We start from the raw sequence: 26,570 nt of genomic DNA on the forward strand, positions 1-26,570 counted from the left end.
TATTTTTTGGTCTTTTTGAGACAGGGTCTCCCTGTAGCCCCAGCTGTCCTGGAACTCACTATGTAGACCAGGCTGTATTATTTTTATTTTATGTGTATGAGTGTACTGCCTGCATATATGTAACTGCATCATGTAATGCCCACGTTTGTCAGAAGAGGGCATCAGATACCCCTGGAACTGTAGTTACAGATAGTTATTAGCTAAAATGTAGATGCTGGGACTCGAACTTGAATTCAAGAGCAGCCACTGCTCTTCATCTCTGAGCCATCTCTCCAGCTTATTTTTATTTTATGTGTATGAGTGTACTGCCTGCATATATGTAACTGCATCATGTAATGCCCACGTTTGTCAGAAGAGGGCATCAGATACCCCTGGAACTGTAGTTACAGATAGTTATTAGCTAAAATGTAGATGCTGGGACTCGAACTTGAATTCAAGAGCAGCCACTGCTCTTCATCTCTGAGCCATCTCTCCAGCTCCAACTTCTGCTACTTGAAAATGAAATTGTGCTGTAGCATCTTTAAGTCACTGCCTCCAACAAGCACTACATGATAAATGGAATTTAATTTAGTAAAACCACAACTTACCAATGATTATGGACCTTTTATGAAAAAAGCCAGCATCTCAGCATACCACCAGAGACTGCCAGGCTCTGGCCTCCCTCTGACATAGGGGCTGAGAACACAGCAGACCAACTGAGAGTCTCAAAATCCCCTAACCCCGCACCCTTAGGGAATTCCCCAAATTTTCTCTGTGTTCCTGCTAATAGGGGTCCAAACCTTAGAAGGAAGCCTGAGTGTACCTGACTGGAACCAGACTTGGGCTTCTGTGGGTGCTCCTGAACAGCTGATCTAAAACCATCAGTTCCCTCCAAAATAAAACCTGAGAGAAACTGAAACAACCCTTACATAACCAATAAGGAAAGGACCAGGGCACCCAATCATACAAACAGAAGCATACTTCAACTTAATTCTCCTATCAGAATCATAAACAACAAAAGAAATTCACATGCCAAAATCACAACGAAAGAATAATAAAATGGAAAGCCAAAACACTATTTCCCCACCAAACTCAACCAGTCCTCTACAAAAATTCAACAAGGAGAACGCCCTAGAGAAAACCTAGGACACTGAATTGAAAAGAAGTCAAAAACAAGATCAAGGAATTCAACGAATTCCTTTAAAGAACACACAAACAAACAAATCAAAGAACTAAAAGATAGGGATAAACTTCTGAATGAATTCACGAAAGAGATAGACACACTGAAGAAAATTCAGGCAGAAATGAAGTGGAAACTCAGTAACTCAACTTGAAACAACAGGGGAAAGCCTCACCACTAGAATGAATGAAATGGCAAACAAAATATCAACACTGAAGGATTAAGTTGAAGAACTGTACCACTCACATAACTTACAAGATATAGGTGTAGGAAAGGATTTTCTAAATCAGACAGAAGTTGCTGAGGAATTAAGGTCAACAATCAACAAGTGGGACACCTCATTAAACTAAAAAGCTAAAAGAAAAAATCAGCAAAAGAATCAAGAAAGTGAAGAGAAAACCCACAGAGTGGGAAAAAAATCTTCACCAGTGAAACATTCGACAGAGGTTTAACATCCAGAATATATAAAGAACTCAAAAAACAAAGAACCAAGAAAACAAATGACCAAATTAAAAGATGGGCTAAAGATCTAAGCAGAGAGTTCTCAGAGGAAGAAATAATGATGGCTAAGAAACATCTCAAAAAGTGTTCAACATTCTTAGTAATTAAGGAAATGCAAATTAAAGCGACCCTAAGGTATCACCTTACCCCAATCAGACTGGCTAGGATCAAGAGAACAAATGATACCAAGTCCTGGCAAGGATGTGGAGAAAGGGGAACGCTCATTCACTGCTGGTGGAATTGCAAATTCATGTAACCCCTATGGAAAACAGTGTGGAGAACTCTTAAAAAACTAAAAATGAACCTGTCATATGAACCGATTATGCAACTCCTTGGCATGTACCCAAAGAACCCATCCTATTGTAGAGACACTTGTACAACCATTTTTGTTGCTGCTCTTTTCACAATAGCTAAGAGATGGAAGCAACCTAAATACACCTCAGCTGACGAGTGGTTAACAAAAACATGATATATTTATACAATGGAGTTCTATTCAACAGTAAAGAAAGATGAAATAATGAAATTTGCAGGTAAATGGATGGACCTAGAAATTGTTATACTAAGAGAAGACAGACCCCGAAAAACAAACGATGTATGTTATCCCTCGTATGTGGGTCCTAGCACCAAATCCTTTTAAATTCCAGGTCCTTTTAATAAGATGATGCTATGCAGCAGTCCCTTCTGCATGAAATAACTACCATCATCACAACTTCAGCTGAGCCTGATCCCTAAACATTGTCACAATAGAGCTTGCTGACGGTTGTGCTCCTTCATTAAAGGACAGCCAAGCGGTGTCACTGGACCCTTACTAGAGTACCTAACCACTCTTCCCAGCCAAGTGTATATAATTTGACTCTAATCACACATGGCCTCCTGGATTTGGGGAGGGCTAAAGTATACAATCTGGGGAAGGCTAGGAAGAGAAGGCATGACCCATGCTGGATAAAGGCTATCCAGTGTGCATACCCTCAGGTCATAGATACACCTCAGCAACCCCTCAGTTATCTTGGTAAATAAGCTCAATAAATACATTGGTTCCCCAGTAAACCTTTAATGAAACACTGGCTTGACACTAGAACCTTAAAAGCGCAGCATTGCTTAGCATCCCCAGGAAAAGAAGTTTCACAACTGATGGAAAATTTGTTAATGCTATTAAGTCTCATAATTAATAAAAAATAAGAAAGAAAGAAAATAAGAGTGTAAAAGATGTCTAAAAGGACATGGAAATGGAGATATTTTCCAAAATAGAAAAAATGAGAAAGCCTAAGCAAGTGATGAAGGAAAGTATAGTCAAAGACTAAAGTCATCAGTATACTTCTTTAAGAGTTCAAGGGAATACACTTCCCAGACATTAGGCTTAAGTCTATATAAGAAGTTATTTAGACAATTATTTCTCATTGATGATTTTGTTCCTAACCATAAAGTGCTGCTCAGATCTAAGACTTCAAATCTGGGTCTCCAATACAGTAGTGCCCACCTGTAGCTAAGGGAGAAAACCAGCTATAGTTCTAAAATCATGGATAAATTTGTCTTCTCCCCCTATCTAGAAGCCTTTGAGAGGAAACTGATACTGTTTCTAACCACTGCAACAGCTATCAAAATACCTGAAAGGAAATCCTGAGTCCATCATTCTAGAGTTCAATCTTGGAAGACAAAAGAAAAATGAGGAGGAACCCAATAGAGGGATGCTTTTGGAAGCCCTTGTCAAGAAATTCCAATGGACTCTCAAATGAACATTTGAAAATTGCCCTGTTCTGAGTTTTTTCTAATTCCCTGTCTAGAACTTATAATGCTAATTACTCTTGCCTTTACTTTTCCTTCACACCTCCTATTCAGGATTCAAGGGCTTTCTTTTCCCCTTGGAGATAAGAGCTACGTAATTTGGGAGCCTTTTACATAGACTCACTGAAGGGGTGCTCCAATTGCCTCACCCTGCATCCCTGTTCAGCATGGAAGAAGCCAGAGCGGTCTGCATCCTTATTCCCTTTTGGCAATTTGGGTAACCTCTGCAGAGGATGGTGTGATAAGAATAGCAAGTAGGAATTGGCTAAGCAATTAGGGTAAAAAGGCCCCAAAGAAAAGTAGCCAGTTGCTTGGCCAAAAATCAAAATGTCCTTGGGCCTCTTAGCAACGTACTCTGTTCAAACGCCAAAAATGACAAAAGCTCTTGTTTAATCCCTAAAAGATTTTAAGGTTACCTCTTCAGAGTGGGAATGTTAGAGTAGCAAAACGCCCCACTGAAAAGAAAGAAGAAAGAAAGAAAAAAAGAAAGTACACGAAGTTGTCAGATAAAAGTGATTAGAAAATATGGGAGGTGTTTCAGGGGAGGGAGTGGGATGGATTTGATCAAAACACCTTATATGCGTGTTTGAAATTGTCAATAAAGCTTCTTTTAAAAGTTAAAAAAAAAAAAAAAAACAGAAAAAAGCCAGCACAATATTTCTTTAAATCTGTCAAGTAACTTTAGTTAAGTATTCATTTATTGTAACACTTACAACAAAAATGCCTAGTCTCTCCCGTTTGAGCAGAAGTTAAACTTCCAAACTTCCAGTTCTTTTTGTAAACATTTTGGTTCCATTTAACTGTTCTTGACAAGATGGGAGGAACAATTCTTAAAATAAAATTTAACTCAAAATTCCTAGAAACAGACCCATTAAAAAATCACAACACACATTAGAAAACATTTCTAGAAAAAGGCATACAAGTGGTCAATACATGAGTAAATGTTCAATGGCAGTAATTTTGCTTATTTTGTCACTATGACATAATACCAAAGACAAAATTCCAGTCAGCATGCCTCATTTTTTGGCATGACAGAATATTCTGAAGGTCAGAGGGTGTGAGGAAGTAAAACTGCTCACCTCCAGATTAGGGGGTGGGGAGTCGGGAAAGGGCAGAGAGAAAAGAGGCCAGAACAGTACAGACATCATTAAAGACAACCTCCCAAAAACATTTCCTTCAGTTGTTGGTCATTGTAGTCCAAGAGAATCCCAAAATAATACACACTATTGCCACAGGCCTTTATTGTCTTCCAGAACTTGAAGGTAAGACCCTATTGTTGAAAACAGGACATACTTACAACACAGGACTTGCAGCAACTGAGCTGACTGACCTGGAAGCCTCCTCCCCAAAGACTAGCTCTCATGGTATCAGAAGATACTATGCAAGCTGCCAAGTTGGGAAACCAATCAACGGTCCTATGCAGCTGCAAAGGCTATGAACCACAACAAGGACTGGGTCAGCAAAATATCTCTATTGGTGTAATAATGACTGCTCTATCTTGGGGGTAATCAACAGCTATCTAATTGAACTTAAGGTCCACTCAATAGGAGAAATCAATCCATGGTACTGTAAACATTGCCAAGTATATATGTTTGGAGAGATCATAGATCCCAAAGAGAACAAACTACTCCCACTTTCCTAGACCAATGCATACTATGTAATTTCTTAATATTTGTCATTATATTCACAGGCAAATATAGCTCTCACTACTCATCAAAGAAACTATTTTTTTAAAACAACCAATGGAGACTATTACAAAATTCTACAACTGGTCAAAATGCAGAGAATAAGTGACTATGGGGTGCATAGCCCTAACTGATACATCTATAATACAACCTCTACACTTATGGCTCAAGGAACATTCTGGAAGAGGAGGCAGAAAGACTGAGGAACCAGAGGAAGGATGCCTACTGCTAGATAATACATTCTAGACATGATATGATGATGTACCCAGGAAATTCCCACAGTATGGTTGCTTAACAAGGCCTACATAATTACAAAATGAGTTGATATGCCAATGTGGATGGGGAAAATGTCATAGGGTGACACCTCTAGAAGAGGAGCTACAGACAATCAATAGATGCTGAGGGAGGAAGAATCAGTTTTCTTCAGCAACAAGCACACTGATAGGTTATTTAATCCCAAGTGGCCAGCACTAAACGCATGTACCCACAAGCACCACTAAATGGATTCAGTGCATTATATATGTATATTTATAAATGTATGTGTGTGTAATAATAATAATAATCAAGAGGAGGACAAGAAGATACAAGGGAGTCAGAAAGGAGACTAGGAGGGCAAAAATGATGCACACATAATACTCATGTACAAAATTCTCAAAAAATAAAAAATATTGAAAAAAACTCGTTGACAATGCCTCACATGAGTAAAAATATTTATTATTAAAAAAACTAGGCTAGGTGTGGTGGCACACATCTTTAATCCCAGCACTCAGGAGGCAGGGGCAGAGGCAGAGGTAGGAAGATTTCCATGAGTTCCAGGCCAGCCAGGGCTAAACAGTGAGACCCTGTCTCAAAAAAATATAAACTTAAAATCAACAACAACAAAAGACTAAAGGTAACAAGTACTATCAAGGATGTAGAAAAAAGGGAAGCCCTGCACACTATTCAATGTAATGTCAGTTAGTACAGCTACTGTGGTAAATATACAAAAGTTCCTCAAAGTTTAAAAAAAAAAAAACTAACCTGCCATATGATCCAGGAATCCTGAGTATGTAGCCATACTCCTGAGTATGTATAAACAGGAAATGGTATCAGTCAATAGAAGAGATATCTGTACTCCTATCTACATTGTATCACTAATCATAGCAGTCAAGAAGTAGAAATAAACTAAGAATTCATTAGCATACAGATAAAGTAGTCATAATAAATACTACTCAACTATTTATAAAAAGGCATAAAATTCTGTGATTTGGGACAAAAGAGATGGAAATGGATGTTAATATAAGTCAGGTACAGAAGAAAGTACTATATGATATCTCTCACATGTGGAATCTTAAAACATTATCTCATGAAAACTGACAATACAATGTAGTTAACATAGAGTGGGGAGTGAAGGTGGGATGAGGGATAAAGAAAGGCTGATCAGTATGTTTCAAGTTGCAGTTGAACAGGAATGAGAAGTTCTAGTACGCTACTGCACACACTAAGTATAGACAACAATTACATGCTGATCATTTGAAGAGCTGGAACAAAATATTCTGAATATTTCTGTCACAATGAGAAAGATTTGAGAGAGATACTTAACCTGATATAAGCATTACAAAATATTTGTACTTATCAAAATATGTTACATCATTAACATATCCTCACTTTAAATTTGAAAGTACCAGTTTAAAATCAAATTTAAAATAATGAATTTCAGCTTACTGTTTATAGCAAAATTATTCTCCATTTCAGCTCCCAGATAGTAGCAACAAACAACAAAACAAAAAACAACAATAATAAAAAAAAACACCAAGGAACATTTTCAAGCAAAATATTTTAAATTCTTGTAGACTGAATCACATGTATTAAGGACTATTGCTATCAAGTATCCAAAAAATAAATTATGCTTAAAACATTACCTTGCCATATCTGTTGAGTGACAGGCTTATTAAGTCACAAAAAAGGTTTTCACAATGTTCTTCAAATAGGCTGACATTGGTTAAAATGTCACCTGCTGGACTGATAAACTGATGACTATACACAACTTGTTCTGAAAAATAAAATAAAATGTTTGAAAACCTCAGATTTTACAAATTCTCACTAGGATAAAATTATTATACTCCTTCAAATTGTATCAAAGTGAAAGTTTAAAATTTTTTTTGCAAAAAAAGTTAAAATTTGAGAACAGCTTCTTTTCAAAGATATTTGCTAAAAACCTTCCAATTCTATATACAGTTTAGTAAAGTCTTGTACTAATGAAGCCATCTTTGAAAATCATTAATGAACCACATTACTGTAAAATAAAAATATTAAAAAATTCTCACAATTCTAAGCAACAAAGCATCTACAGCATTATTCTTTTAACTGAGGCTGATATACTGACCACATGCAATGGTTTTGTGGCATAAAACTGAGCAAATCAATATAAAAAGATAACCAAAATTTGCACATATATCACAGCATATCTACTTGTACATTGTTCTAAATATATGATGTATAGTCAGCATGAGATGAAATTATACATCTGATTATACTTCTGTATGTTTGTATATATACATATACACATGCACGCAACACACATACTCATTAAGTAATTAAACAACAGGTATTGACATATAGATATCTCTGGAACCTAAGATGCCAGAAGCAAGATCAAAAAACTAACAGTACACAAAATAAAGAGTCCTATTCATAATATATATAAAGTTCTAAAAATAAAAGCAAAAACAAAACCGGAAGATTTGCAAAAGAAAACGAGCAAACAATTAATAAAAAAGCAAAAACTAATATCCATTACTTATAAGAATATGAAGTCAAGGCACACTCTCTAAAATAAACGTTAGGACATCAATGACCCATTCCACTTCTAAGACTATATTTTAAAGAATGTGTACACCAATTAATGTGTATGTATATGTGTTCAGTGAAACATTAAAATAAACAAACACACGCAATTAAACAAAGTGCAGTAGGTCTTTAAGATGTAGCCCTTAAATGAAAAACAGAACTACATGGACTATCACAAACAGATTTCTAAAAAACTGGTAAATGAGGATTGAGAAGATGTCTCAGGAGGCAAAGTGCTTGCTGCACAGGCATGAAAATCTGAGTTCTGGTCCCCAGCACCCACATAAAAGCCAGGTGTGGCAGCATGCCTCTGTAACCCCAGTACTGGAGGAACAGGATCTTAAGGACTTGCTGGTCAGTCAGTTTAACTGAGACCACAAACTCCAGATTCAGAGAGAGATCTTGTCTCAAAAAAATAAAGTGGAAAGTTGATACAGAAGGACACCCAATGTCGATCTTTGGCGTCCACACACACTGCAACATATGCAAAACATACACATACAAAATCTGCTATATGAAAAACAATACTGAAAAGTACACGCTATTTGTACTGAGAAACAGAAACAAATATATAGATACTAACAGATCAAGGTCCCTTTCAATTGGCCAAGCTATATAGTTCCAACTCGGGGGCAGGGCTGAGGGGTACAACCCTCTGGAGAAAAGGAGTAAAAATTATTTCTTACCTACTTCTGATTTTCTAAATTGTTAAGTATTTATAACTAAATATACTTTTTTTTTCCTTTTCTTTAGAACAGGGTCTCATTATATAGCTCAGACTGGCCTCAAACTCGTGAGCCTCCTACCTCAGCCCCTAAGTGCTGCAATTATAACTTGTATGCCAATATATCCAGCTGAGTTGTTTAATTTTAAAAAGCAATAAAGGTTTATATTTTTTAAAAAGACTATAAATCAGAAATCCATAAACTTACTCAGTTTTTCACTCAGCACGTGAAGAACTTCTAGCACCAGCCAATGGATATCTAAGTGGAGATGTAACAAATGCCACGATGGTGGGAAGAGCTGTGGATGACATTAACTACGATTAAGAATTCATACTTTGCATAGTGAGTTCCAGGACAGCTGGGGCTACAGGGAGACCCTGCCTCAAAACAAAAGACAAAAAAAAAAAGAAAAAAAGAAAAAAAGAAAAATCTCCTCCTTGAATACAAGATAAAGAATCAATTAACCTACCATTATTCAAAAGCGCAGAGAAAACCTGTCTTGATGATTAGAAGATTCTTTCACTGGAGATTTTTGAAAGCAGGATATATGTTTATTTATTGGTTTAAGAAAGACACATTTTGAGACTGTTGAATAGACTTATACAGTGAGTGCACTTCCAACTAACCTCTGGTTCTATACTGAAGATGTAAGGCAGTAAAATATTTTTTAAATTAGACACCCTGTTCCCCTTCTATTCCTGGGAACAGGCCGGCTTTTGTTCTATGTGCTTCAGACCTCTGGACTACCCTCTTAGTCCAGAACCACCCACTGCGTTCTGATCCCCTGTACCTAGACCAGCTCAATATCTCAGTCTAGGTTGTTAGATCCTTCACAGGCTGTCCCCACCCCACCCCGCCTTCGGACTCCTGAGACCAGCCTTCTACCCTGCTGTCCCTAACCCCAACTTGCTTTGATTCCCAAGACCAACCTTCTTCTCTGGTAGTCTGTGATCCCACACACTGTCCCTTGATTCTCCTACAGCCTGAGCAACTCCAGCTTCCCCAACCACCCCACATCCTGCCCCCTTTCATCCCTGGGCACAGGCCGACTTTTGCTCTTTGTGCCTCAGACCTCTGGACTACCCTCTTAGTCCAGAACCACCCACTGCATCCTGATCCCCTGCACTCAGATCAGCTCATATTTTCCAGTCTAGTTTGTCAGATCCTTCACAGGCTGTCCCCACCACAACTTGCCTTTGGACTCCTGAGACCAGGCTTCTACCCTGCTGTCCCCACCCCCAATTTGTCTTGGAGTCCCAAGACCAATCTTCTTCCCTGCCTATATGGATAGCCCCTCCAGAAGCTGTCCCCAACCTCATCTTGCCTTGGATTCCTGAGACCAGCCTTCACCTTTCCTACCTACTATTGTGACCTGCCTACTACCAAGAATAACCTAATATCCTGTGAGAACCAGAAGCACACACCAACAACCCAGTCATACTTGAGCAAAAAGCAACCCAGCTACATCAACAATATAAACAGAACCAAAAATCAAAAGGAGGAAGAATAGAATTTCCCATCAGACAAAAGATTAATATGCCCAAACAGCAATACAAAACATACATAATATGAAAAAACAAGAGAATATGTCCCCAACAAAATCCACTAGTTCTACAGAAGTGTACTTCAATGAGAATTACCCTGAGGAACTTCATGATGCAGAATTTAAGGGAACAATTATAAACATAATCAAAGAACTTAAACAAAAAACAACTCAAAGAACTCAAAGAGGATAGACATAAATTTGTGATGGAAGCGCAGAAAATATAAATATGCAGCTGAACAAAATCACAAAAACAATTCAGAACTTGAAAAAGGAATTCACAAGAGATAGAAATATTGAAGAAAAACCAAACCAAAATGAAGATGGAATTGAAAACCTCAGTGTAAGTCACTTTGAAACAACTGGAGAAAGCCTCACAGGTAGAATGAATGAAAGAGAAAACAAAATATCAAGACTGGATGACGAAGTTGAAGAACTAGATTCCTCAAGCAAAGACTAAATACAGGAATGGAATACACATGAAATGTGGGACACCATAGACATACAAGAAGGAGAATCTCAGGTCAATGGCATTAACCAGATCGTCAACACAATTATAGAAGAAAACGTCCCTAAATTAAGGAAAGACATACCTATACAGACTCAAGAAGCACACAGAATACCATTAGACATGACCAGAACAGAAACTCTCCAAGCCATAGACAAGGTACTGAAAGCTGATAAAGGAAAACGACAGTTACCTATAAAGGAAACCCATTAGAATTACAGCTGACTTTTCAATGCAAACTATGAAAGTCAGAAATGTCTGTCTGGAACAAAGTATTCCCAGATCTAAATGACCATGGATGCCAACTGCAAATACTTTATTCAGCAAAACTATCTATAATAGTTGAAGGGGAATGGAAAATTTTCCATCACATGAAAAGGCTGAAAGAATTGATGTCCACCAAACCAGTCCAACAGAGAATACTCGAAGCAATACAAAAGACCGATGATAGGAATGGATACACCCAACAAGTCACAGAAAGAGAAAACAAATGAACATATAATTATGGAAACACAAAATAGGAACAAGAACACAAACCAATTAAATGACAGTTACCATCCTTTAATATTAACTCAAAATATCAATGACCTCAATACTCTGGCCAAAACGCACAGACTAGTAGAATGGATTAAGAAAGAAAATCCATCTGTCTGTTGTCTTCAAGAAACTCATCTCAACTTGAAGGATAGACACTACCTTAGCATGAAAGGATAAAAATATATATATATATATATTCTAAGCAAATGGCACTAAGAAGCAAGCAGGTGTTCCAATTCTAAATTCTGACAAAACAGACTTCAAATTAAAACTAATCAGAGGAGATAAAGAAAACTCACTTCATTCCAATCAAAGGAATAATTAATAATTATTAATCAAAGGAATAATCATGAACATATATGCACCAAATTCTAGTGTACCCAATTTCATAAACAGTATTACAGGACTATAAAACACAGATTAAGCCCAACTCAGTAATAGTATGTGACTTTAATACCTCACTATCTCCAATAGACAGGTCTACTGGACAAAGAATAAACAGAGACATCTGAATTAAATGACATTAAATGGACCTAACAGACATCTACAGAATCATACACCAAAGCACCAATGAATACACTTTCTACTAGGCAGCAAAGCATATTTCACTAAAATTAATCACATATTGGGGCACAAAACAAACCACAACAAATACAAAAAAACCTAAATAATTCCATGTACTCCATCAGACCTCAATACAATAAAACTTATAATCAACAACAAAAGAAGCTCTAGTAACTACATGAACTCATGGAGATTAAATAACACGTCATTCCTGAATGATGCATGAGTCAAATAAAAAATTAAGAAAGAAATAAAAAGTACTCCTGAAACTAAATGAAAATACAACACAAGAAAATTTCTGGAACACTTTAAAAGCAGTTCTAAGAGGGAAATTTTTAGCTCTAAGTACCTATATTAAAAAATTAGAAAGACCACATAAAAAGACTTAGTACAACTCCATACTCTGAAAAGGTAAGAACAAACCAACCAGAAACCTAATAGACAAGAAGAAATAACAAAAACCAGAGCAGAAATTAATGAAATAGAAACAAAGAAAACAATACAAAAAATCAAGGAATCTAAGAGTTGGTTCTTTGAAAGGCTAAACGAGATAGACAAACACTTTACCCAGTTAACCAAAAGAAAGAAAGAGCAAATCCAAATTAACAAAATCAGAGATGAAAGTGGAAACACCACAACAGGCACCAAAAAATTTAGAACATTATAAGGAGATACTTCAAAAACATATATTCAATTAAATTTTAAAATCTAAAAGAAATGGATGGATTTCTACTCTGAATTCATGGAAACCACCAAAGTTAAACCAAGAAGAGTTCAATAGCTTAAGTAGACTTGTAACAAATAAGGAAATTGGAACAGTAATACAAAATCTCACAACTAAAAAAAGTCCAGGCCCAGATGGATTTACAGCAGAATTCTACCAGAGATCTAAAGAAAATATATAATCAGTACTTCTTAAATTATTCAAAAGGATAGAAGCAGTGGGAGAACTCCCAAACTCTGTCTATGAAGCCAGTATAACTCTAATACCAAAACTAGGTAAAGGCACAACAACAAAAAATAAAACTATAGACCCATATTCTTAATGAACAAAGATGCAAAGATTCTCAACAAGATACAGTCAAACTGCATACAGACACACATCAAAAAGATCACCTACCACCATGATCAAGTCTGCTTTATTCTAGAGATCCAGGATGGTTCAATATACGTTAATAAATGTAATAAAACATAAATGGACTGAAAGTGAAAAATCACATGGTCATCTCAAAAGATGCAGAAAAGGCCAAAATGTATTCATTTAAAAGTCCTAGAGGGAATCGAACTGGAGGGAACATACCTCAACATAATTAAAGCCATATATAACAAACCCACAGCCAACATCATTCTAAATGGAGAGAAACTGGAAGCATTCCCATGGAAATCAGGAACTAGACAAGGCTGTCCACTATCTCTACTCCTTTTCAATACAGTTCTTAAAATTCTTGTTAGAGCAAAAGACAAGAGAAGGAAATTAATGGAGAACTAATTGGAAAAGAGGTAAGATTATCACTATGTGCAGATGATCTATCCCAAAAATTCTACCAGAAAAACTACTAGAAATGAATAATACTTTCAGTAAGGTAGCAAGTTACAAAATTAACATAGGAAATCAGTAGTCTTTCTATATATCAATAACAAGCAATCAGAAAAAGCATTCAATGAAACCCTACTATTCACAATAACCTCAAAAAATATTTAAAAATAAACCTAATCAAAGACATTAAAGACCTCTACAACAAAAATTTCAAATCTTTAAAGAAAGAGATAGAGGAAGACACCAGGAGATGGAAGGACCTACTGTGCTCATGGATTGGTAGAATTAGTATTGTGAAAATGACCATCTTACCAAAAGCAGTCTATGCTTTCAACACAATGCCAATCAAAATACCCACAACATTCTTCACAGAGGTAGAAAAAAAATCATTCTAAAATTCATATAAAATCAGGGAAGATCCCAGATATCCAAAACAATCTTGGGCAAAGAGAACAATTCTGGGGGAAATCACCCTACCAGAGTTAAGGTTATATTACAGAGCTATAGTCATAAAAACAGCATAGTACTGGCACAAAAATAGATATGTAGATCAATGGAACACCATAGAAGACCCAAACATGAGTACATGCAATTTCAGTCATCTGATATTTGACAAAGGTGCCAAGAGCACACAATGGAGGAAAGACAGCATCTTCAACAATTGGTGCTGGCTAAACTGGATCTCCACTTGTAGAAGAATGAAACTGGACCCTTTCATCATGCCTAAAAGCCAACTCCAAATGCATCAAAGACCTCAGTGTAAAACCTGAAACTCTGAAACTACTAGAAGAAAACATAGGTAATACCCTACAAGACACAGGTGTAGGAAAGGACTTTCTAAATCGGATTATCAGTTGCCTACATCGTAAAGTCAAAAATCAAATGGGATCTCATTAAGCTACAAAGCTTCTGTACGGCCTAGGAAGTGAAGAGGAAGCCCACTGAGTGGGAGAAAAATCATATTCCACACATTTGACAGAGGATTGATATCTAGAATATACAAAGAACTTAAAATACAAAGAAACAAGAAAATAAAAGACCCAATAAAAAGAAGGGCTATAGCTCTGAAGAGAAAGTTTTCAAACCAAGAAATAAAAATGACTAAGAAACACCTTAAAAAGTGCTCAACATTCTTAGCAGTTAGAGAAATGCAGATCAAAACCACTTTAAGATTCCATCCTACCCAAGTCAGGCCTGCTAAGGTCAAGAGAACAGAAGACACCAAGTGTTGGTGAGGATGTGGAGAAAGAACACTCATCCACTGCTGGTGGGAATGCAAACTCCTGCAACCACTATGGAAACAGTGAGTGTGGAGAACTCTTAAAAAACTGAAAACGAATGTACCATATTATCTGGTTATACTACTCCTTGGCATATACCCAAAGGACTCATCCTCCTGTAAAGATACCTGTACATCCATGTTGGTTGCTGCTCTCTTCACAATACCTAAGAAATGGAAACAACCTAAATGTTCCTCAAATGATGAATAGATAATGAAAATCTGGTACATTAATACAATGGAGTTCTACTCAGCAGTTAGAAAAGATGAAATTGTGAAATTTGCAGGTAAATGGATGGAACTAGAGACTATTATACTAAGTGAAGTAACACAGACTCAGAAAAGCAGGGGACTATGTTCTCCTTCATTTGTAGAACACATATCAATCCCTCACATGTAAGCACATACAAAATGGAAAGGAAACACAGAGGTAAAGGAAAAGAAAAAGTCTGAAAGAAGGGGATATTAGGGAATAGGTATTGGAGGGGGTAGCTGGAGTGTTCGGCTGGAAGTGGGGAGAGAGGGACATGGAAGGGACCATGGAGGTAGGGGAGGAGGTAACTCAGGAGAAGAGGAATGGGGGAGCTGGGTATTATCAGGAGGGTGGGGATAATGTGGGTGCTTGGACTTGGGAGGGAGGAGAGAGGTTGGACTGGGAGAGAGAGGAGAGATGAATGGATCATAGGTAGTGTGGGAAGACAGAGGGAAATGTGCTGGTTTGGGAGCCCCCTGAGAAATACACATACAGTATCTGAACATTAGTGCATGTGTAGGCCCGGGGGCTGTATGGCAAGGAACATGGTGCCAGACAGGAGAGACTGCCCTTCTGGTTGGTCAGAGTAATCCAAAAGACTCCCCAAAATAATATAGAATATTGCCAGGTCCCCTGGTTATCTCCCAGAACTGGAAGGTAAGACCTCACTGCTGAAGACAAGTCATACTTCAGACATAGAACTTGGAGCAATGGAGCAGGAGCTGACCTGAAAGCCTTTTCCTCAAGGACTAACTCTCATAGTTTTAGAAGATACTCTGCAAGCTGCTAAGGGAGAAAAATCAAGCAATGGTTCAGTGTAGTCCTAAAGTTGAATAAATATAACAATTGGCACAGCAAACTACCTCTGCTGGTGCAATAGTGGCAATGTTATCTGGTGGGTAATCAACAGTGATCTAATTGGATTTAAAGTCCTCTCACTGGGAGGGAACTCACAGGTGGCACTGTAAATATAGTCAAATATACATGGCAGAAGGTCATAGATCCTAAAGAAAACCCTATCTCTGTCATATCACTAGACAAATGAAATTTCTAACAATATGCTAAATATGGATCCTTATATTTACAGACAAGTACATTATACCACTCATCAAAGGAGCTTCTTTTTGCAAGAGAAGAGGCTACTGCAGAGTTCCACAACTGGTCAGAGAGAATATATTTCTGAGAGATGCCCAGCCTTAAGTGACACATCTACAGTGGAACCTCTATACCTAAAGCACACAAAACAGTGGAACAGGGGGTGAAGATAATACCAGTGCCCTTACTCAACTCTCACCAGGGAAGCTTCCTAATAGAACAGAGTGCAATGTACACAGAAGGCCACAAGTGGTTAAGTTTTAGAAAATAAGAGACTGCAGAGTGTGTGTCCTTGGATAGGACTCCTATATTAAACCTCACGCACCCATGGCTCAGGGACCATTGTGGAAGGGGTAGGAGGAGATTGTAAGAGCCAGGGTTGGTTGATGAATATAAGGAAACAAAGGCTCAAGGTACTTGTGGCAACAGTGACGTTGAGCACAAGATCCATGCTGACTTAATCAGACAAGAGCCCCAGAGTAGTGCGAGGGAAATGGGAGTAGGTCAGGTCCTAGCCTGAGAACTATTGGAGACTAATTACTGCTGGGTAGGAGAGAGTAGAACTTCTCAAGATCTATAGCTAGGCTGCATAGACTCCAGTGGATGAACCTGAACCAAAGGACATTGGAGACTTAACATGCATGGCTGAATACAAGCGGTCCAGATTTTGAGGAGGGAAGCGGGGGGTCTTAATTTGATTAAAAACTGTTGTATGAAATGTATGAAAGCTCAATAAAATATTTTAAAATATTTTTTAAAGCACATTTCATGATTTTGCCTTAGATTAACTAGGAAATATTCTTTAATGTGATAAGTATCTAGGTAAAGTATTATAAAAAGGAGAACTTCAGATTACTGTGATGGCAAAATTGTCATCCTTAATAAGGGTGTTAAAAGAAGCACAGAACTTTATTTCTCAATTTCTTCATTGGCATTCAAACCCAGTTCTATCTGACGCAGATGTCAGAGTTTTTAAGTACTATCCTGCACTGGGTTATCAGTAACGGTTCTCTAGTCAGCACTGACCATCACACAAAAAACAATACAGTGATGTAACAGGTGCTACTGAAACACCTAGAAAAGGTGATGGAGAATGGACTTGCTCTACCAGACATACAAACAAAATGCCAGACTTATTAACAGTAGTGGCAGAAGAACAGACAAAAGGAAGGAACGAGAAAGAGTTAAGTCAAATCACTGAGAATAACAAGTGATTAAGAGTTATTCAGTTTTCCATTTGCAGAAACTGAAGTTAGATTTCCTAAAACACTACATATTTTAAATAGATGACTATAGCCATAAATGTAAAAATGGAGCCAGGCATGATAGTATACACCTTTATTCCCAGTACTCAGGAGGCAGAAGCAGGTGGATCTCTGTAAGATTGAGGCCAGCCTGGTCTACATATCCAGTTCCAGACCAACTAAGACTATAGGGAGACCCTGTCTCTAAAAGATCTAAATAAATAAATAAAAATAAATAAATGTAAAAACCAAAAAAAATTTAATCTTTTTTCTTAGGGTCTTCCTAAGTCACTATGTAGACCAGTGCTGGCCTTGATCACACAGAGATCCACCTGCCTCTGCCTCCAGAGGCCTGAGATTAAAGTTGTGCGCCACCACGCCCAGTGAGAATCATACAAAAAAACTTAAATCATACACCTCGGAAGTCAGATTAACTGGTGAAAAAGAAACGAAGATAAGTGGAAGAAAATGCTGTAATATACAGATCTATTAAATAACATCTCTAATACAAAATTTTAAAAATAAAAGACATGCTCAACTGAAAATACCAACTATAAACTAAGACTTTTCATAAACAAGATTGATACACTACAGTAAATATATAAAACCTTAAGTTTTTATAAGATTATTTTATTAAAGAATCATATTTTGGTATAGTTTTTGTTAAATACTGCAAGTTCTCCTTCTTTAATATTCAATCTGTGGGCTAGAGAGACGGCTCAGCAGTTAAGAGCACTGACTGCTCTTGCAGAGAACCTGGGTTCGATTCCCAGCACCCACATGGTGGCTAACAACCATTTGTAACTCCAGTTCCAAAGGAATCTAACTCTCCCTTCTGTCCTCTGCAGGCATTGCATGACATGGGCATACTTACATACATGCAGGCATACATTCATATACATAAAATAAGAATACATAATTTAAAAACATATTCAGTCCTTAAGGCTTGAAATAAACTAGTTTTTCAAGTCTGCCTAATTAAAACATCCATCAAAACCTAGATAAGAACTCATGTATATCAAGGTTTATTTTGGCTTCTAGACAAAGTATTCCTCTACTTGATAAATATCCAGAAAATAAAAGCCATTCTTGAATAAATATTCTTTGTGAGATGAAAAAAAAGATAATTTAAAAATTAAATAAAACAAGTCAAACCTTAATCTGGTTTTGATTTACAAATGCTCCTACAGTAACACTGGGAAGTTCAGACAGACGTCCAGTATAGAAAAGTAATCCACGAAGTTCATCAACCAACACTGAGGGAAGCTGAGCCTCCAAAGCCTCATAGGGATGGACACGAGAATCACGGCTCTCAGCATCTTGTACTTTCAGGCACCTAAAAAGTTATCAGGTAGAATAAACAAGGATCCGGATGAATACGCCCATAGATATTCACATAATAAGAATAAATACTTAATCTCTCATCCTACCTGAAGATGAAAACTTTTACATAGTGGAGAAATATTACACACTGCTGCCTAATATTATCTGCTTTGAAGTGTAGGGTAGATATTTTCCCTGAAAATAAACAGACACAGTTAATAATAATTTAAACAATTATGAGTGAGCAAAATTTTAGAGGCTGTTAACTGCAATTCTCTATTGTATAACTTTCTCCATTCACTACCATAAATTTCCTGTCCCGACTACTCCTGCAAAACTGTTATTACATGGGCTAGAGAGATGGCTCAGCAGCTAAGAGCACTGGCTGCTCTTGCAGAGGAGCCGGGTTCAGTTCCCAGTACCCACATGGTGGCTAACAACCATCTGTAACTCCAGTTCCAGGGGATAGCTACTCATCAAATTCCAGGCCAGCTGGGACTACAGGGAGATCCTGTCTAAAAAAAGATCAACAACAACAAGCTATCTAACCCCCAAAACCCGATCTACACCCCACACCTTTCCTTTGTATTCCAAACCCTGCACACAAAACTGCCTAACTCCTATAACTCTCAGATCTTATTGCCTGACAGTATTCAGATAGAACCAGTAATGCATCTTTCCAAACTAGTTCATCCTGTCCATGTAACCAATATCATTCTTTTTTTCCATATGCTTTAACTTAATAGCTTATGTACCAATCTTACTAAGATCACAACAAACAGATCTTGAAACTATTTATTTGCCTTATAACCTCCTGAGCTGCTGGTAACAGAATGGCCATCAAATTTCTGCATATCTTTTACCTTCCTACTTAAACTATATATAAATTTTTTAAAAGATTTTATTTTTAATTACATGTGTGTGTGTGTGTGTGTGTGTGTGTGTATGTGTGTGTGTCTGTGTGTCCTCTGCAAGAGTGGTACCCTTTTTTTTTGTATTTTTAACCACTGAACCACCTCTCCATCCTATGAATTATTGTTGCTTCCAAATAAAAACAAAAGGATACAATATTCAGAATGAAATAAAAATTCCTTATGATATGATTTATAAGGTCCAAATGAATTTAAATAATTCCGGTTTTTCTCCCAATCTTGCAACATGTCATTTTTAACCTAGTTACTTTAACACTGAATGGCCAGAATTATCCAATAAAAAGACACAGGCTAGTTGAATGGATTAAGAAACAAAATCCGTATGTTTGTTTTCTGCAAGAAAATCATCTCACCTTCAAGGACAGGCACTACCTTAGGGTGAAAGGATGGGAAAAAAAAAAATTCCAAGCAAATGGCAAGCAGATGTTCCAATTCTAATAGCTGACAAAATAGACTTCAAATTAAAAGTAATCAGAAGAGATAAAGTCATTTCATTCTAATCAAAGAAACAACCAATAAGATATTAAAAACATGAACATATGCACACCAAAGTCTGGTGCACTCAATTTCATAAAATGGTACTACAGGACTATAAAACACAGATTAACCCCAACTCAGTAATAGTACGTGACTTCAATGCCCCACTATCTCAAATAGATAGGTTAACTGGACAAAGAATAAACAGAACATCTGAATTAAATGGCATCTTACATCAAAGAAACCTAACAGATATCTAAAGAATATTCCATCCAAGCACCAAAGAACATACTTTTTACTCGGCATCCCATATAAGTTTCTCTAAAATTGACCACATTCTCAGACAGAAAACAAACCTCAACAAATACAAAAAAAAATTAAAATAATTCCATGCATTCTATCATACCACAAAAATCAACAGCAAAAGAAGCTCTAGCAAATACATGAACTCATGAAGATTAAACAACACACTCCTGAATGATGAATGGATCAAATAAGAAATTTTAAAAAGAAATAAAAGTATTCCTAGAACTAAATGAAAAAGATAATACAACAAAACCTCTGGGTCACTTTAAAAGGGTGGACTCCTTTCTTAGCAGGGGCTTCCTGCCTGACTCATCTGGAAAATGCCTCCAAGCACAGATGCCTGGCCTTATTTGGAACATGACCTTTGGCATAGTTACCTGCAATAAAACTGCCCCCAGGTTTTTTCTATATGATAATCAGGCACTGCCCTGTAGCCAGATGATAGGACCCCTACCACATGTAAATAAAGCACACTGTGAGCACCTAGCAGCTGAAGCTTTGACTGCCGCCTCCACACTACCTTTTCCCTGACTCCCACTGAACAAGCAGAGCTGTCACTGAATCTGACTCCCTGGAAGGTCTTTTCCATCCTGCTCACTGGCTGTCCTGACCCCATTCGTAGCTTCTGCTCCCTTTGTTCTTATGGGTCGGTGGCCAACGGCCCACGAGGGGAGGGAGAGACCCACACTAGTAGATGAGAAGAAATAAGAAAAATCAGAGTAGATATTAATGAAATAGAAACAAAGAAAACAGTACAAAGAATCAATGAATCTAAGAGCTGGTTCTTTGAAAAGCCAAACAAAAGTAACATACACTTAACCCAGTTAACCAAAAGAAAGAAAGAGCAAATCCAAATCAACAAAATTAGAGATGAAAGCAAAACATCACAACAAACACAGAAAAAAAAATCCAGAACATTATAAATGAATACAATAAAGCCTATACTCTTATTAAATCTGAAAAACTAAAAAGGAATGGATGAATTTCTAAATTCATGGCAATCACCAATGCTAAAACAAGAAGAGATCAACAGTTTAAACAGAGTCATAACAAATAAGGAAATTGACACAGTAATACGAAACCTCTGGACTAAAAAAGTCCAGGCCTGAATGGATTTACAGCAGAATTCTACCAGACATTCAAAAAAGATCTACAACCAATACTTTTAAAATTATTCAAAAAGACAGAAACAGAGGGAGAACTCCCAAACTCCTATGAAGCCAGTATCACTCTAATACCAAAACCAGGTAAAGACACAACAAAAAAGGAAAACTACTAGAAGAGGCAATGCCCTACAAGATATAGGTGTAGGAAAGGACTTTCTAAATCAGACACCAGTTGCTCAAAAATCAACAACTGGGACTTCATTAAACTAAAAAGCTTCTGTACAGCAAAAGAAACAATAATGGAAGTGAAGAGGAAGCCCATTGAGTGGAAGAAAATCAGCCCAAATGTCCCTCAACTGACATGGACAATGAAAATGTGGTACATTTACACAACAGAATTCTACTCAGCAGTAAGAAAAGATGAGATTTGCAGGTAAATGGATGGAACTGTTATACTAAGTGAACTAACAGACTCAAAAAAGCAAGTGACTTATGTTCTCCCTCATTTGCAGATTGTTGCAGCAATCCCTTATGTGTGAGTATATATCAGGAACCAGGAAAACAGAAAGGAAATGGAGGTAATGGGAAAGAAAGAGCCTAAAAGACGGGGACAGTGGGAAACAGATATTACCAAGGGCGAAATGGGAAAAATGGGGGTATTCAACTGAGAAGGGAAGAAGGAAGGACGTACAAGGAACCATGAGGGTAAAGGGTAAGAATGAACTCAAGATGAGGGGTAATAGGAGACAGGTATTATCAAGGAAAATGGGGCACTTAAACTGGGGAGGGAGATGGGAGGTTAGACAGGAGAGAGGAGAGATTAATAAAAGCTTAAGTGGTATAAAAAGCCAGAGGGAAATGTATTAACTCAAAAACCCCCTGAAAAACATATATAATATCTAAATGTTAGTGTATTTTTGGCTATATAACAAGAACACAGTGCCAAACAGGAGAAACCTCCCTTCAAGTTATGGATCAGGGTAGTCCAAGAGACTCTCAAAATAACACAGGCTGTTACCACAGCCCTTGATTACCTCCCAGAATGTGAAGGTAAGACCCTATTACTGAAGACAGGATATATTTGCAGCAATAGCTAGAACAGACCTAGAAGCCTTTTCCCTGAAGACTAGCTCTCATAATTCTAGAGGATATTATGCAAGCTGCTAAGGGAGAAAATCAAGCAATAGTCCAACCCAGTCCTAAAGCCGAATGTACGTAACGACTAGCACAGCAAACTACCTCTCTATTGGTGCAGTAGTGGCACTGTTATCTGAGGGTAATCAACAGTTATCTAACTAGACTTAAAATCCTCTCAATGGGAAGGAACTTATGGGTGGCACTGTAAATATAACCAAATACGCATGGCTGGAGAGGTCATAGATCCTAAAGAAAACCCTATTTCTGGCATATCTCTAGAAAAATGAAATTTCTTACTGTATGCTAAATATGGATCCTTACATTTACAGACAAGTATATCGTACACCACTCATCAAAGAAGATTCTTTTTGCAACAGATGGAGACTATTACCGAGTTCCACAACTGGTCACATATAAAGAATATTATATCTGAGAGATGCCCAATCCTAAGTGAAACATTTACAGTGGAACCTCTAGGGCTAAGGCTCATGGAACACAGCAGAACAGTGGGTAGAGAGAACAATGATACACCCCTCAACTCTTACCAGTGAAGCTTCCTCCAACAACAGAGTGCAGTGCACACAGAAGGCCACAGCTGGCTAAGTTTTGGAGAATAAAAGACTGCAGAGTGTGTGTCCCTGGACAGGACTCCTTTATTAAACCTTACCCCCAATAGCTGAAGGACCATTGCAGAAGAGGGGGCAGAAAGATTATAAAAGCCAGGGTTAGTGCATAAACATAAGGAAAGAGGCTTTCAGGCCACTAGGAACTTGCTCATATGAACTTTCAACAATGGTGACAGCACGCACAAGACCATGCTGACTCAATCAACCATCTGTAACTCTAGTTCTAGATGACCTGACATTCTTTTTGAATCTCTGTGGGCACTGCATGACATGGGTGCCTTTTACATACATGCAGACAATACACCCATAAATATTTGTTGTGGAATATCTTGTGACCGATTTTGCCTTTTGCCTTACATACCTATCATGCTGGAATGCATTGCTTCTAATGGGGCATCTGGCCTGCTAGAGTATAACAGGATACTAGTCTGCAATGCTAATAAGGGATCCCATATGCTGTGTTGTGATTGGACTATTACCCTCATATAAGCCCATACTTTCTTGCAATAAAGCAGATCTGTGTCACTGAACCTGGTCTCCTGCACCTGAATGCGGCGACACTGGCACAGACTCCTCACCAGCCCTGGGGTCTGGACCGGATGACTGATGGGAAGAACTAAAAGAGCAGGAGAGCAGCCATAGCTGGAGGAGAGCAGCCACAGCTGGCGACCACAAATATTCATTATTATTATTTTATTCATAAAATAAAAATAATACAATTTTTTTAAAAAACTGCATTGGGCATGGTGGCGCACGCCTTTAATCCCAGCACTAGGGAGGCAGAGGCAGGCAGATATCTGTGAGTTCAGTTGGGGCTACAGGGAAACTGTTTCAAAAAGACAAAAAAAAAACAACCCTGCATTGTTTGCCAGGCCTGGTGGTACATGCCTTTAATCCCAGCACTCAGAAGGCAGAGGCAGGTAGATCTCTGTAAGATCAAGGCCCAACATGGTCTACATAGTGAGTTCCAGCCCATCTAGGGCTGCAGGGAAACCCTGTCTCAAAAAAGACCCCCTAAAAAATTCATTTTAGAAACCTAAAAAAAAAGTGGTGTTTGACCTGAATCATAAATAATTCTGTTTAAATTCAAAACCAAACATGGCTGATTTGGGGGAAAGCCAATGGGATAATAAACATGAGATTGTGTCAAGAGCTACATAGTAAACTGCTCTTTCCTGTAATTTCACCAATACAAACTCTAAGTTTGGTTTGTCCCTTCCAAAACTTCTGTTGACATCTGACTGCCATTGCAGTGGTACTGGGAGTTAAGGGGCTTAAGAGAATTAATGTCATCTTGGGGGATTCTCAGTGTAGGACTAGTTACAAGGACCGTGAGCTGCTATAATGTGAGTTCACCCCTCGCATCTCTTTCACCAGTGCCCATGATATGATGTAGAATGAGTCCTTCATAAATGAGGCCAGGTCTTAAACTTCCCAGACTCTAGATCCATACCTAAATAAGTCTCTTTATAAATTATAGTCTCAAGTATTCTGCTACGGCAGTGGAAAACAGACTGAGATAATTCCCATTCTCACTATTCTCAGCTCATAAAAATTGTACTCTAAAAATAACCATTATGAACCTCTGTATTCACACAAAATGGAATAAAAAGATCAGACTTTCTATAATTTAAATGTAAACACTAGAAAGCAACAAAAAGTTTTCAGGTACTAGACACATGGCAATACAAGAATTCTACCTCAGAAAGTTGGTGGCCTTATAATCATATCGGCTTCTCATCTACAGACAGCTTCCAAGCTGCTCCAGATAGATCTCAACTCATTAAGGAGACAGGTGATCTCAATTTAGAGAAGTTAAATTTAGTGGACAAAGTACTAAAGAAGAAAGCAATCTTACCAAAAGAAAAAAAAGCTCTGGACAGGTGTCGAGTCTTTGAACGAATATTGGTCTATTCAATGAGAAGAAATATCTCCTAAGGCTAGAGAAGACCCCCAGAAAACAACTCCCTATAAAGTGTACATCTCTCAAAGACAGTTCAAGTACAAATAAAAAGAACTTCAAACACCAGGCACTAGACAGAGAAGCTTCACCAGGCTTCTTCCTAGGCTACTAGAGGTTGTTCGTAGAAGCCCTAACAAAACTTAATATAAATCTCAGAAAAAGCCAATATTCAAGTATTCAAGAGAAAACTGTAACAAAAATTAATAGCTAGGTAAATATTGAGAAATCCAGGAAGCAAATACATAAAATCATAGCATAATATCACTAGCCATTCACTGAAGCAGAAACATGTATCACAGAACCAGGAGAAAAACTAATTAACAGAAACAGATCAAGAAGTAACGTTGATAGAAGACTCATGTCAACAAAGTTTTCAACAGTGAGTATAAATGTACTTCACATATTCAAAGTAGATACACTCTGCCTCAACCAAAAGCAAAGCCAGGAACCTCAGGAACAGAAGTGATCTACACCGGGCAGTGGTATTTTGCATATCTGGCATGAAACAGAGTCCAAGATGGTAATGACACAATGACTATGTTTACTCACATCTTATAAAAACAAAACCAAGGCAGACCTGACTGCAGCTAGACCACGACGATCCTTAATAAAAATAAACAACTGTCATAAAATACAAAAATAATATAGGGCCATTCTGATTATGGTGAAATGACCAAAGCAAAAACTTTAAAATCACATCTAAACACAGAAATAAGGCACCACGCAATTGCACCACATAAACTCAAACACACATCGTCTTCAAGCTCTACATCTACTACTTTGTTAGTGAGGACCTTTCCCAACCTTCACGACTCATCAAATTGTCTAGGCTCCTTAACTATATCCAACTCAGAATAAAGTCCTATTGCCCTTAAACTTTATCCCAAATCAGCAAGCACATGTGTTTTCTCCACGCTTTGGTAAATTAATGAACCTATTTGACCAAAAGTATGTTCCAGGTGATCATTAGTTGCTAGGCATCATAATGACACATACTGATCCAAACACTTAACATGTGTTATGGAATTTAAACTTTACAATAACTAAATAAGGGAGGAATTATTACATAAAGACACACACAGTTAGCTGGGTTTGTAATACAGGCTGACCATAAGTCATGGCTCCAAATATTATATTGCACTAAAAAGGAGACGCTGTTGGCCTGCAAGAAAACCACTGTGGTCAAGTTCTTCACAATCTAAGTGTAGCATTCCTCCTAAAAGGAATAATCTATCAAATGCCAAAAGGAAACAAAAGTAGACAGCAGGAAAGAGGATCAGGAGGGTCAGGAGGGATATTACTTTTTGTCTCATGTTCTCCATCCCACTCTCACCTCCAAAGTTCTAATTCACTTCAGAAAAGTTGAGCTTCTCAAGTCAGATTTATATTAAAATCTGCATTAACTGAAAAAATACTATAAATCTCAGCTATAACAAAAGTTAATGTCATACCTTTGCAG

General features: G+C 37.6%; 1 protein-coding gene across 2 annotated transcripts in view; it reads right to left on the reverse strand.

Moving 5' to 3' along the window:
* Positions 1 to 26,570, reverse strand: part of Mms22l (MMS22 like, DNA repair protein) — a 150,213-nt gene that overhangs the window by 113,259 nt on the left and 10,384 nt on the right. For both annotated transcript variants that reach the window (XM_017799771.2, XM_008839611.3), the window contains exons 5-8: positions 18,672 to 18,759; positions 18,397 to 18,577; positions 8,889 to 8,979; positions 7,029 to 7,159 (exon numbers count right to left, since the gene is read on the reverse strand). In XM_017799771.2, the coding sequence (XP_017655260.1) occupies positions 7,029 to 7,159; positions 8,889 to 8,979; positions 18,397 to 18,577; positions 18,672 to 18,759 (491 nt within the window). The remainder of the gene's footprint in view (positions 1 to 7,028; positions 7,160 to 8,888; positions 8,980 to 18,396; positions 18,578 to 18,671; positions 18,760 to 26,570) is intronic.

The sequence above is a fragment of the Nannospalax galili genome, unplaced genomic scaffold (genome assembly GCF_000622305.1).
Source record: "Nannospalax galili isolate Female #2095 unplaced genomic scaffold, S.galili_v1.0 scaffold78, whole genome shotgun sequence".
Taxonomy (NCBI): domain Eukaryota; kingdom Metazoa; phylum Chordata; class Mammalia; order Rodentia; family Spalacidae; genus Nannospalax; species Nannospalax galili.